This window comes from Odocoileus virginianus, chromosome 33 (genome assembly GCF_023699985.2).
Source record: "Odocoileus virginianus isolate 20LAN1187 ecotype Illinois chromosome 33, Ovbor_1.2, whole genome shotgun sequence".
NCBI lineage: Eukaryota > Metazoa > Chordata > Mammalia > Artiodactyla > Cervidae > Odocoileus > Odocoileus virginianus.
In genome coordinates, this window is record NC_069706.1 from 34,330,095 (window position 1) to 34,343,509 (window position 13,415).

General features: G+C 42.5%; 1 protein-coding gene across 1 annotated transcript in view; it reads right to left on the minus strand.

The window, feature by feature from the left end:
• LOC110126405 (mucin-12) overlaps window positions 1-961 on the minus strand; it is a 64,586-nt gene extending 63,625 nt beyond the window's left edge. The window contains exon 1 of the mRNA XM_070460677.1: window positions 923-961. Coding sequence (XP_070316778.1) covers window positions 923-961 — 39 coding nt within the window. The remainder of the gene's footprint in view (window positions 1-922) is intronic.
• Between the last annotated feature and the right edge of the window lie 12,454 nt (window positions 962-13,415).

Here is a 13,415-nt window from a genome sequence, read left to right on the forward strand (position 1 = left end):
CAAGGCAAGAATCCTGGAGTGGGTTGCCATTTCCTACTTCAGGGGATCTTCCCCACCCAGAGATCGAACCCCACTCTCCTGTGTCTCCTGCTTTGGCAGGTGGGGTCTTTACCACTGAGCCACCTGAGAAACCAGGTAGCAAATCAAGATGAGTCTCACATGGACTACTCACCCCTTTGGGGAATTTTTCACTTTCACAACACTGCTGAGCCCTTGCTTGCTCTCTTGCCTACACCTTCACTCTCCCTTTAAAATACCATGCACACGTGCTAAGTCACTTCAGGCACATCCAACTCTTTGTGACCCTATGGACTGTAGCCCACCAAGCTCCTCTATGCATGAGATTCTCCAGGCAAGAATGCTGGAATGAGTTGCTACGCCCTCCTCCAGGGGGTCTTCCTGACCCAGGGTTCGAACCCATGTCTCATATGTCTCCTGCATTGGCAGGCGGGTTCTTTACCACTAGCATCACCTGGAAAACCCTTTCAAGTATCACTTCTGTGCAGATATAAGTGGAATTCAGTTTATGCTAGACTCTTTTTCCTATTGAAATAGTATATTACTGATTAAGATCTGTCCTTACCACTTTAATGTCTGGCTTTGTTTATCTTTGACAACTTGGAGAATATGTTTTTAAAGGTAATTAAAAAATACTTTAGAGGAATTTTCTGGGAAGGCTGTGGGCTAGGATACACCAGGGCTTCATCTTCACAGCTAGACAACAACTGCATTAGCAGAATCTGTCTGCTCTAACGATTTTGGAATTTTAGAGTCTGTTGAAGGCTTGAAACTTGCAGGAGAAGACCTGGATGGTAAATTGCAAATTTTGGTCAATTTTAGTTCTTAGCACAGTAGCAGCTACACATTAAACACTTCCAGCCACATGGCAGGCAGCTATGCCTGTGTTCCTGGAGTTGCTCACGCACAGCTTGTGGGAGCTAGGGTAGGCAAAAACGACCATGTACTCCAAACGTCAAGGATCTGTGCTCTGATCCACTGATTGCTGCTGATCACATAGGTGTGGGAAAAGATGTAGATGGCCATAGTTGTTGCACTTCTCCTGCATTCTTACAAGCCCCTCTCTCTCCACCTGAAACAATTTCTCGGTGATTTAAAAGGCCAACAGCCCTCCCCCCTTCATTTTTTGTCTTTTCTCCTCTTGAGAGTCAGATATTAAAGACTAGTACATTCAAAAACAACTGCATATATGGGGAAGATTTGAAAGTGGCCATGTATGCCTAGGGGAAGGATTAGACCTGACAGGATTTTAATTTGTATATTATGCTGAGATCCTTGGCACAGAGACAGAGCACAATAATCAAAAAATAAAAGAAAAGAGCAGGCCCTAGGGAAGGAGGAGAGTCTGATTTCCAGAGTTTCCACACTATTAGATTCAAATATTTATTGTTCAACAAGAAACAAAACATTAGCAAACCAAATTCAATATTGCATTCAAAGGATTACATACCATGATCCAGTGGGATTTATTCCAGGGATGCAAGAATGAGTCCATATCTGCAAAACAATCAACATGATACACCACATTAACAAAGTGAAAGATAAAAATCATATGATCATCTCATTAGATGTAGAAAAAGCACTTGACAAAATTCAACAACTTAAGATATTTTAAAAACCTCTCAATCAAATGGGTATGAAAGTAACATACCTCAACATAATAAAGGCCTTCTATGACAAGTCCACAGCAAACATCATACTCAGTGGTGAAAAACTGAAAGCTACCTCTTTAAGATCAGGAACAGCACAAGGATACCCACTCTTGCTCCTCTTATTCAACAGAGTATTGGAAATCCTAGGCAAAGCAGTTAGGCAAGAAAAACAAAAGGCTCCAAATTAGAAGAGAAGAAGTAAAACTTTCACTAGTTGCAAGTGACATGATTTTATATATAGAAAACCCTAAAGACTCCACCAAAAAAACTATTTGAGAATACAGTAAAGTGCAGGGAATGAAACCAATATACAAATATATGTTGCATTTCTATATTTTAACAACAAACTAACTGAAAAATTAAGGAAACAATCCCATTTATAATCATAGCAAAAAGAGTAAAATACCTAGGAATAAATTTAACTAGTGAAAGACCTGCACAATGAAAACTGTAAAACATTGCTGAAAGAAATTGAAAAAGACACAGAGAAATGGAAAGATATTCTACGCTCATGCCCCATAGAGCCATCCCCAAGCTCCCTTCAGTTGACCCCAGTGTGCCATATGCATATTCATTTTTTTAAAGGTATTCTGTACACATGGATTAGAAGAATTCACATTGTTAAAATGTTCATACTACCTAAAGCAATCTACAAATTCAGTGTAATCCCTACCAAAACCCCAACAATATTTTTCACAGGAATAGAACCAACTGTTCTAAAATTTATATGGAACTACAGAAGACTCCATCAATCTGTTCTCTGTATCAGTGAGTTTTGTTTTGGTTTTAGATTCCATATCTAAGTGAGATCATGCAGTACTTGTCTTTTTCTGCCCGAGTTATTTCACTTAGCATAATGCCCTCAAGGTCCATCCACGTTGTTGCAAGTGTCAGGATTTCCTTCTTTTTATGGCTAAATAATATCAGATTGTGATATTAGAATATTATATATATATATATTATACACACAAACACACACACATTTCCTTTTCCGTTCATCCATGAATGGACATTTCTCTGTCTTGGCTATTGTAAATAATACTGCAGTGAATATGAAGGTGCAGGTATCTTTTCAAGTTAGTGGGTTATCTTCCTTGAATGAATACTCAGAAGTGGAAATGCTAGATCATATGGTAATTCTACTTTTGATGTTTTCAAGGATCCTCCATACTTTTTTCCATAGTGGTTGCACCAATTCACATTCCCACCAACAGTGCACCGGGGCTGCCTCCTTTCCAACACTTGTTATCGCTTGTCTTTTGATAACAGCCATTCTAAGGGGTGTTAAAGTGATATCTCACTGTGATTTTGATTTGCATATCCCTGGTGATCAATGATGCTGAGCACATTTTCTTCTACCTGTTGGCTCTCTGTATATCTGTAGTATGTTTATGATATAGGAACATCGTGGGTAAAATGCTTTTCAGTATATTTTTTGAAACTTCTGTTTCCATATGAAGTTTGTACCTTGTGAAAATTTTCCCATTAATCAATATCCCCCTTCTCTCTTCACCCCTGCTTCTCTCTTTTTCCTTGTTTTTTGTATGCACAGTGATTCCTAAGAAAGGAGTACCTAGCTCACCCTATTCATGTACCCAAGATCATAAAGTGGCATTTCAAGTAGCAGCCAGTTCTGTTCTTAACTTTTGTGTTGGCAGTTTTATTTTATCACCATCGCTTTAATGTAGTTCCTATAAATTCATTATATAAGCTTTATGATTTAACGCAAACACTCTAGCCTGAGAAAAAGAAAGTGGGGGGTGGGGGACGAGGAGGGAGTAAGAGAACAAGAGTTTGCCAGTTTCTATTTGCAATATGAATTGATATTATTGCCATCATTTTCATTCTAATGAGGACTAATACCCTAATTAATTTCAGTATGAGATTTATCCTCTTAGGAGGAATGCTCACATTAAGTTAGAGAAATGAATGCCACCATTTATAGATTTATGAGTTTGTTTTTTTTTTTTAACTCACAGGAAGCTTGCGCAAGTATTTCTCACATAGCAACTGACTTCTGAGAACTGTGTATAAGGAAGACCAAGTCAGCTTGAGGACTTCTGAAGGTTCACCAAAATGATTTCAACTCAAGGAAATTTAATCTCACCTTTCCCTAGCATTTATTTCTTCTCTTAGTCAGCTTCCTAAAGTCTGGTGTATTAGAAAGTTCTGTTAACACTAGCCTACCCTATACAGTCAGTCCAGGAACAACTATAAATATGGAGGGCACTATTGCCCTACTACTTATAATGCCACTGGGCTTCCCTGGTAGCTCAGCTGGTAAAGAATCCGCCTGCAGTGCAGGAGACCACAGTTCGATCCCTGGGTCGGGAAGATCCCCTGGAGAAGGGAATGGCTACCCATTCCATTCTGGCCTGGAGAATTCCATGGAGTGTATAGTCCATGGGTTTGCAAAGAGTCAGACACGACTGAGCAACTTTCACTATAATGCCAACAGAATACTGAACAGTAAACACTCAACTAAAATGTAATTGAAGCTTTGAACCAAAACTGGTGAAACTGAAAGATGTGCATGTGTTGAGTATCCCAGACCATGATCTGACACTCAGTTTTTACTTCCTATGAGTTACAGTCTTGTTGCTTCAAAGCTCTTGGGGTTTTTTGTTTGTTTGTTTCCCTTTGTTTTCTGGTTGGAAAAGTTGCTTTTGTAAAACTATGCACTTATAAATACAAATTTGCTCTTAATAGTGAAAGTCACTCAGTCATGTTCAACTCTTTGCGACCCCATGGACTATACACTCCATGGAATTTGCTCTTAGGATTTGGTTTTTTGTTTATTTAAAAAATTAATGCACAAGTTATCCTCTGGCTTTGATGAACCTCAGTTCTTGCTGAGTTTGGGGCTTGTTTTTTTTCAATTCTGATATCTAGACAAACTTCCAACTCAAACCACACTAAGAAACGCTTTTGCTTCCAAGTCTTAGGAATGTTTCAGAAGTTAAAACTATTTTTTCCATGTCAGTGATCTTAAAAACTATCCTTTTTGTTGTTTAATCACTAAGTCATGTCTGACTCTTTTGAGACCCCATGGACTGTAGCCCACCAGGTTCCTCTGTCCATGGGGTTCCCAGGCAAGAATACTGGAGTGGGTTGCCATTTCTTTTTCCTGAGAATCTCCCCCACCCAGCAATCAAACCCCATCTCCTGCACTGGCAGGCAGATTCTTTACCACTGAGCCACCAGGAAAACCTTAAAAAAAAGAAAAGAAGCTATCTTAGGAGTTTTTATTTTAATAGTTCTATTCTCTAACTGAAATCTGAAGTAGCTATAGCATCTAGCCTTGGTGAATTGGTTCAAGTGTGCATTTTATTCAAAAGTAAAATTTAAGATAAAATATATACTAAACACATAGATATCTAGAAAACTTGGCTTGTGGTACACAATGATGGATTACTCAGTAACTGTTATAGGTAGCTTTTGGGTCACACTTTTCATTTCTGGGTAGTGATTTTACAATTCATTCCGCTTTTATGACGTGAATGAATGCCATATTTTAAAAAATATTACCAGGTCCAGTACCATTCTTACACTTTATACTACAGGAAATTTCATTTAATGGGTTTAAAATAAAACATTGTTCATTGGACTGTTAAAAGCAAACTACTATTCCTCAAGTTTACATGGAACATTCATTCACCAAGATAGACCACATTCTCGGCCATAAAACACACCTGAACATATTTAAAATAGAAATCATACAGTGTCTGCTCTCAGACCACAATGGAATTAAACTGGAAATCACTAATAGAAAGATAACTAGAAAAACATCATACTACATGGAGATTAAACAACCCACTTCTAAATAGCACGAATCAAAGAAGAAATCTCAAGAGAAATTTTAAAATATGTTGAACTAAATGAAAATGGAAATACAACTTATCAAAATTTGTGGGATGAAGTGAAAATAGTGCTTTAGAAGGAAATGTATAGCATTGAATGCATGTATTAGAAAAGAAGATCTAAACGTAATCATCTAAGTTTCCACCTTAAGAATTCAGAAAAAGAAGAGCAAGTTAAATCCAAAGCGAGCTGAAGAAAAGAAACAATTAGAGCAGAAATCAATGTAACTGAACACAGGAAATCAAGAGAAAAAAAATCAACTAAGCAAAAGCTGGTTCTTTGAAAAGATCAATAAAGTCAATAAGCCTCTAGCCAGGCTAACTAAGAAAAAGAGAGGGACTTCCCTGGCGGTCCAGTGACTAAGACTTCACACTCCCAATACAGGGGGCCCAGGTTTAATCCCTGGTTGGGAAACTAGATCCCACATGCTACAACTAAGATCCAGCAGAGCCAAATAAATAAATAAAAATAGTTTTAAGAGAAAAAGAGAAAGGGCACAAATTACTAATATCAGAAATGAAAGAGGGGACATCACTACAGATCCCCGGGACATTAAAAAGATAATAAAGAAATATTAAGAATAACTCTATGCCCACAAATTTGATAACACAGATGAAATGGCTGCTGCTGCTGCTAAGTCACTTCAGTCATGTCCATGTCTGTGCGACCCCATAGATGGCAGCCTGCCAGGCTCCTCTCTCCCTGGGATTCTCCAGGCAAGAATACTGGAATGGGTTGCCATTTCCTTCTCTAATGCATACATGCATGCTAAGTCGCTTCAGTCATGTCCGACTCCGTGTGACCCTATGGACAGCAGCCCTCCAGGCTCCTCTGTCCACAGGATTCTCCAGGCAAGTATACTGGAGTGGGTTGCCATTTCCATCTCCCCAGATGAAATTGACTGGTTTCCTTTTTGGTTTAAAAATTAAATGCCAAACATGCAGGGCAAGGAGAGACTGAAATTGACCACTGCAGTGCCCAGGTGGGACTGCGTATTGTCAAGGGTGTTGGGTTCCTCTTGAGATACAGTGACTTGGTTAGTGTAGTAACAGCATGTCCTGTGAGTTCTAAACAACACCCAAGGCAACTAAGTTTGGGGCCATCCACTAGGGTTCCAATTGGAGAGGATTTGATTAACCAGTGCCTTATGAGCTGGGATGTGGGGGGGAAAGATGGCCTCAGACCCTTGCAGACAAACCCAAATGTCCTTTTGTTACGGAAAGGTATGTGTGGGGGTCAGCTGCTTGCCACTCAAAAGTCAGTAAACAGGCCAGGCTGATGGAAAGTTTGCTGTATTTCAGATGCTGACAACTAGTGGGGGGAGGGTGATGGACATCTGCCCAAAGGCCAACTCTCCCCACCCCCGACAAGCAGGGGATGAGAGCTTTTATAGATGGTGGGGGGCGAGTGGCAGGAGGGGTCCATGCAGAAACAGCATAATCATCTCTAATAGTCACTTTCAAATCGGTCATCAGTGGTCTGACTAGCGTCACCTTGGTGGTTTTAGGTGCCGTTAATCTTTAGTTTCAGGGTGCACCTGTTCGAATTTCTTTGCAGTCGATTCTCAGAACTGTGGCAGCTCAAGTCCTGGGTACAGTCTGGTCATCCTGTAATTAACTTCTCCACCTCATATTTTGGTACCTATGCCAGCTCACAGGATACAGCTCAGAATGTTAGCTGTTAACTCAAGCTCAGTCCTTGAGAAAGGACTAAGGGTCCTTGACTATGCTTTGTGACTACATTATTATTATTTAGTCACAATAAACTGTGGAAAATTCTGAAGGAGATGGGAATACCAGACCACCTGACTTGCCTCTTGAGAAACCTGTATGCAGGTCAGGAAGCAACAGTTAGAACTGGACATGGAACAACAGACTGGTTCCAAATAGGAAAAGGAGTACGTCAAGGCTGTATGTTGTCATCTTGCTTATTTAACTTATATGCAGAGTACATCATGAGAAACACTGAGCTGGAGAAAGCACAAGCTGGAATCAACATTGCCGGGAGAAATATCAATAACCTCAGATATGCAGATGACACCACCCTTATGGCAGAAATTGAAGAGGAACTAAAGAGCCTCTTGATGAAAGTGAAAGAGGAGAGTGAAAAAGTTGGCTTAAAGCTCAACATTCAGAAAACTAAGATCATGGCATCCGGTCCCATCACTTCATGGCAAATAGATGGGGCAACAGTGGTTGACTTTATTTTTCTGGGCTCCAAAATCACTGCAGATGGTGATTGCAGCCATGAAATTAAAAGACGCTTACTCCTTGGAAGGAAAGTTATGACCAACCTAGACAGCATATTGAAAAGCAGAGACATTACTTTGTCAACAAAGGTCCATCTAGTCAAGGCTATGGTTTTTCCAGTGGTCATGTATGGATGTGAGAGTTGGACTATAAAGAAAGCTGAGCACTGAAGAACTGATGCTTTTGAACTGCAGTGTTGGAGAAGACTCTTGAGAGTCCTTTGGACTACAAGGAGATCCACAGTCCATCCTAAAGGAGATCAGTCCTGGGTGTTCATTGGTAGGACTGATGTTGAAGCTGAAACTCCAATACTTTGGCCACCTGATGTGAAGAGCTGACTCATTTGAAAAGACCCTGATGCTGGGAAAGATTGAGGGCAGGAGGAGAAGGGGATGACAGAGGATGAGATGGTTGAATGGCATCACTGACACAACGGACATGGATTTGGGTGGACTCCAGGAGTTGGTGATGGACAGGGAGGCCTGGCATGCTGCGGTTCATGGGGTTGCAAAGAGTCAGACACGACTGAGCGACTGAGCTGAACTGAACTGAATTGAGTCTCCTTAGACTGTTTTCCTTTGTTTCAGCATTTTTCACTTCTCTGATTAAACTTATTTTTTGACTAAAGTTTTCCACAGGCGAAAGGCAGGCAGAAGACATGGCAAGGACCATAGAGTCCTGCTCCGTTTCACTTTCCCACTGCACATCCTGACCCCAACAAGTGCCCGCTCATGAATCATCCACCTCTTGGCTTCCCATTGTCCAAGCCATAGGGTTAATCTCTTTACAACAGCCCAGCTCAAAGAGCTAACAACCAGTGTTCATGAGCCAGCAGCAGCCAGACCACTCTGAGGTCGGCCCGTTGGTGGCTGTGGTTTACTCCCTTCTGAGAGCTCTGCCTGGAGAAGCACATGTACACTGCTAGGAGCTGTGACTGTGGGAGTGTATGGGATTTCTGTCCCCTTCCGGAGCTGGGACCAAAGTCCTAGGGGACTCCTCCCCTCCTGCTGTCTGTGCCACAATGTCTGAGCCATACCTTCCGGAGTCACGGACCCATCTAATGCAAACGGCAGCCCTGCTATAGAGATACCCTGAGCTATTTCACTAGTATGTTGCCTTCTCAAAAGTGGTTCTGTGCTCTGATCCCCAGTTCCATATGTACCTTTCTCACCTGGCAGCACAAGGAGGGACAAGCCTACCAGCTCCCAGTTGCTATTTTCCTTCAGCTCTGGCTTGATAAACCCAGAGGCAGAATTCACTGACAGAGGTGGCAGAGTCTGACCTTGCAGGACGCCAAAGGACATGTTCTTTGTATTGTGCGTTGTGTCTTTCAGTTGAGTCTGACTATTAGAGACCCCATGGGCTGCAACCCGCCAGGCTCCCCTGTCCATGGTGATTCTCCAGGCAAGAATACTGGAGTGGGTTGCTATGCCCTCCTCCAGGTGATCTTCCCAACCCTGGGATCGAACTCAGGTCTCCTGCATTGCAGGCAGATTCTTTACCATCTAAGCCACCAGCGAAGCCCAAGAATACTGGAGTGGGTAGCCTATCCCTTCTCCGGGGCATCCTCCCGACCCAGGAATCGATCCAGGGTCTCCTGCATTGCAGGCGGATTCTTTACCAGCTGAGCTACCACGTTCTTGTATTAGGAGAAAAGAATGAGCCTGCACCCCTGAAGGCTCTGCTGAGGTAGGCAGGGCCTCGGGGACGGTGCGGGCGGAGGGGGGGTCTGGTCTGTTGTTCAGGTTTTGTTTTTTATTTGGCTGCACCAGGTCTCAGTTGGGGCACACAGACCTTTAGTTGTGGCACATGGGATCTAGTTTCCTGACCAGTGATCGAGCCCAGACCCTCTGCACTGGGAACATGGAGTCTTAGCCACTGGACCATTAGGGAAGTCCCTGTTGTTCGGGTTTTAAGACTTTCCACAGGTTGACCCACACAACAATGTGTGTTGGTCCAGCTATTCAGGTGGGTCCCCACAGCCATGAGCTCAAACCACATGTGCTTCCAGGTCATTTTCCCCTGACCCTTTAGAGCCCATTAGGATAGCCCCTTTGGCTTTCTGAGCCGCTTCTCTGTCTCTGGTCTCTCCCCCAGCCTGCACCCATTCCTGGGATTTGTCACTTTCCCCTAGAACAGCAATGGGTTGCCCAACATCATAAATATCATAAGTCACAACTGGGCTCAGCGTGGCTAACCCTTCCCACACCAGGTAGTGAGGGTGGACGGGAGCATCTTAGCTCTCACTCCTGCAGTTAAGGTGGCCCAATCAGGGCTTTTGAAGACAGGGGCAATGTGCAACTAAGACCCAGTGCAGCCAAATAAACAATGGATGTCCCAAGTGGTCCAATGGTTAAGACTTCACACTCCCAATGCTGGGGGCCTGGGTTCACTCCCTGGTCAGGAAACTAGACCCCCCATATGCTTCAACTGAAGATCATGCATGCTGCAACTAAGACCTGGTACAGACAAATAAAAAATAAACTTAAAAAGGGCGGGGACGCACAGACTGCCTGCTTCATTCCCAACTTCCTATGAATTTGTTGCACCTCCTCTATAGATTTCCAGGGTCCCACATGCCCAGGAAGGTCCCTGTTATTGGGCAAGCCTCCCTGCCAGACAGAATAATCCAGTCTCTAAGGGAATGAGGACCTTGAACCTCCTGCAGGCTTGTCGGAGGCTAGAGTGTCTGGGGCTGTATATTTTCTCTGCCTCCTGCCAGGTTAGGGAAACCATCACCTCTCATATCCCATGGCCGCACCAACCATGCCTGCTAACTTTCCTGGCCTTTAGCTGAAATTTGGCACCTATTTCCAAAGCACAGTGGGTATATATTCTGTCACCACAAATATTTCCTGGATACATGTCATTTAAAACTAATTAACAAGTACTAAACTTATAAAACTACTTAAAGGTTCAAAGGAAAATCTTAAAACAGGTAAGAACAATAAGGTCCTACTGAAAGGCACAGGGAACTATATTCAGTATCTTGTAATAGCCTATAATGAAAAAGAATGTGAAAATATATATGTGTGTGTGTGTGTGTGTGTGTATATATATACACACACACATATATAAATATATAATTGAATCATTTTGCTGTACACCACAATCTAACACAACACTGTAAAACCACTATACTAAAAAAACTAAAAAAAAAATTATAAGATAAAAAGATAATAAATTTTTTTAAAAAAAGATAATAGAAACAAAGGAAGGGCGGGAAGGCAGAAGAAGAAAAGTATCAAGATATTGATCTCATTATTGCTCATAGTAGGGAATTAATTCCTAAAGAACAGAATTACAACTGTAAGTTACATATTCTATAACACTGCTGCTGCTGCTGCTGCTAAGTCACTTCAGTCGTGTCTGACTCTGTGCAACCCCATAGACGGCAGCCCACCAGGCTTCCCTGTCCCTGGGATTCTCCAGGCAAGAACACTGGAGTGGGTTGCCATTTCCTTCTCCAATGCATGAAAGTGAAAAGTGAAAGTGAAGTCGCTCAGTTTCACTTTCTATAACACAAACCATTGTTAAATAACTTAATATTCCAAATTATCAGAAGAAACATACACAAAATAAAGCAGAGTCCAAACAATAAAAGTGTTTTTAAGTTATTAAAAAATAGGGGAGAAAATGTAAGAAAAAAAAAGCTGTCATATAAATAAAAGAAAATTAATTAAGTTCACCTATATTTCAAAAAGACTTTACCATTGGCACACAAACAAAAACCCAACTCTGCTCTATATAAAAGATACATCTCAAAGTAATTCAGAAACTTTTTTGAACATTTTAATTTTGTTGGAGTACAGTTGATTTACAGTGTTGTGTTAGTTTCAAGTGTAAAGCAAAGTGATTCAGTTACGTATATATATATGCTCACTCTTTTTAAATTATTTTCTCGATTCAAAAACTTGATGGCCAAAAGTTTCCTAGGCAAATGCAAATGAGAAAGTGAAGGTCATAATATTATTCTCATTTATTATAATTCTTTTATTCCTTACTTCCTTTCTACAATTTTTTTTCCTTTGGAATAGCTGCCAGGGCATCCAAGGCTAAGAGTTTTGACAATCTGTGTGCCAGCAGCTAGAGCACAATGTTTTGAAAACAGCAAAGATCCAGCGTGTGGATTCACAGACACAGTTGCAATACAAAGGAAAAGAGGGATCTGAGAACCAAAGAGTATACTGGTGACAACTCTCACATTAAAATCACAGTGAGAGGGGCTGCGGGCTCAGTCCCTGATGGGGGACTCGGGTGCCACATGGCACGTGGCGTAAAAGCTCAGAACAAAGACCTCCCTCCAGCACTCTTTGTATCACAACCTCTTCCAACTTCTGAAAACTAATCTGCCTACTATTCCTGCAGCTTTGTCCTTGTGAGAAGTCATACAAATGAAGCGTTTGAGATTGGCTTCTTCCACTCAGCATAATGCCTCTGAGAATCATCCAAGTTACCGGTATATCGATTTGGGCTTGCCAGGCGGCACTAGTGGTAAAGAACACACCTGCCAATGCAGGAGATGCAAGAGACACGGGTTCAGTCCCTGGGTCGGGAAGATCCCCTGGAGTAGGAAATGGCAACCCACTCCAGTCTTCTTGCCTGGGAAATTCCATGGACAGAGGAGCCTGACGGGCTATAGTCCATGGGGGTCACAAAAGAGTCAGACACGACTGACTGAGCACAACTTCCATTTTAGCGTGAACTTATCCTGTGGTATGGCTATACCACAGTTTATTTATTCATTCATTCACTGCTGGATGAACATTTGGATCATTTCCAATGTGTGGCCTTTCTATGAAAACAGAACATTTCACTTTTCCAGTGCCAACACCCAGGAGAGGGATCGATGGGTCATATGGTAAGTCACAGAAGAGGAGACTGGCTCCCAAGCACGCCAACTCCATCACAGGCCAGAGTTCCCATTGAAAACCCAGGGCCTCCTCTCACCAGCCGAAAGGAAGCAAAGGCTTAACCTCTCTGTGTGTCAGTTCCAGTTTCCTGTCTGTTACCTTATAAGGATTACAGGGTGTATCCCTTTGGGATGTTGCGAGCAAGAATTAAATACAATGATGCTTTGCCAAGTGGTCAGGCCAGTGGCTAGCAAACAAGCTCCCAGTAAATGCTGATGTGGAAGTAATGCTGAGTTTGGGCTACTCACCAACCCCACTCAGGTGTCCCCGATGTTATGGATGTTCAACTTGGGACTCCAGCTGTCCAAAGGACCACTGGCCATGTGGCTAACTCTGCAGTCAGTTCCAGACAGGTCCTGCTGTCCTCTGCACCACTCCTGGGTCCAATGTTCAGTGTCCGTGGACCACAGCCAGGTTCATTCAAGGAACCTCTGCTTTGGGCTGACTCTCACTAGCTGGCTGATACCTGCAGGGCAGCCAGGAGTGGCTGGGAACATTTACAGGAGCTCCCTGGGTGTCAGACATAGATGGTACCTCATTCAACCTTGCCAGCTGTTCCCAAGGAGTCAGCCAAGATGCATTGCTAACATTTCAACCAAAGCCATCATCAGGGTTGGCTGGAGCCTGTTTAAAACCAGGACCTGAGAAGGCAACAGGTCAGTGCTCCAGGATCCAACAGATGGGTGCTGAGTCACACTCCTAGATCCTGAGTTCCTTCAGGA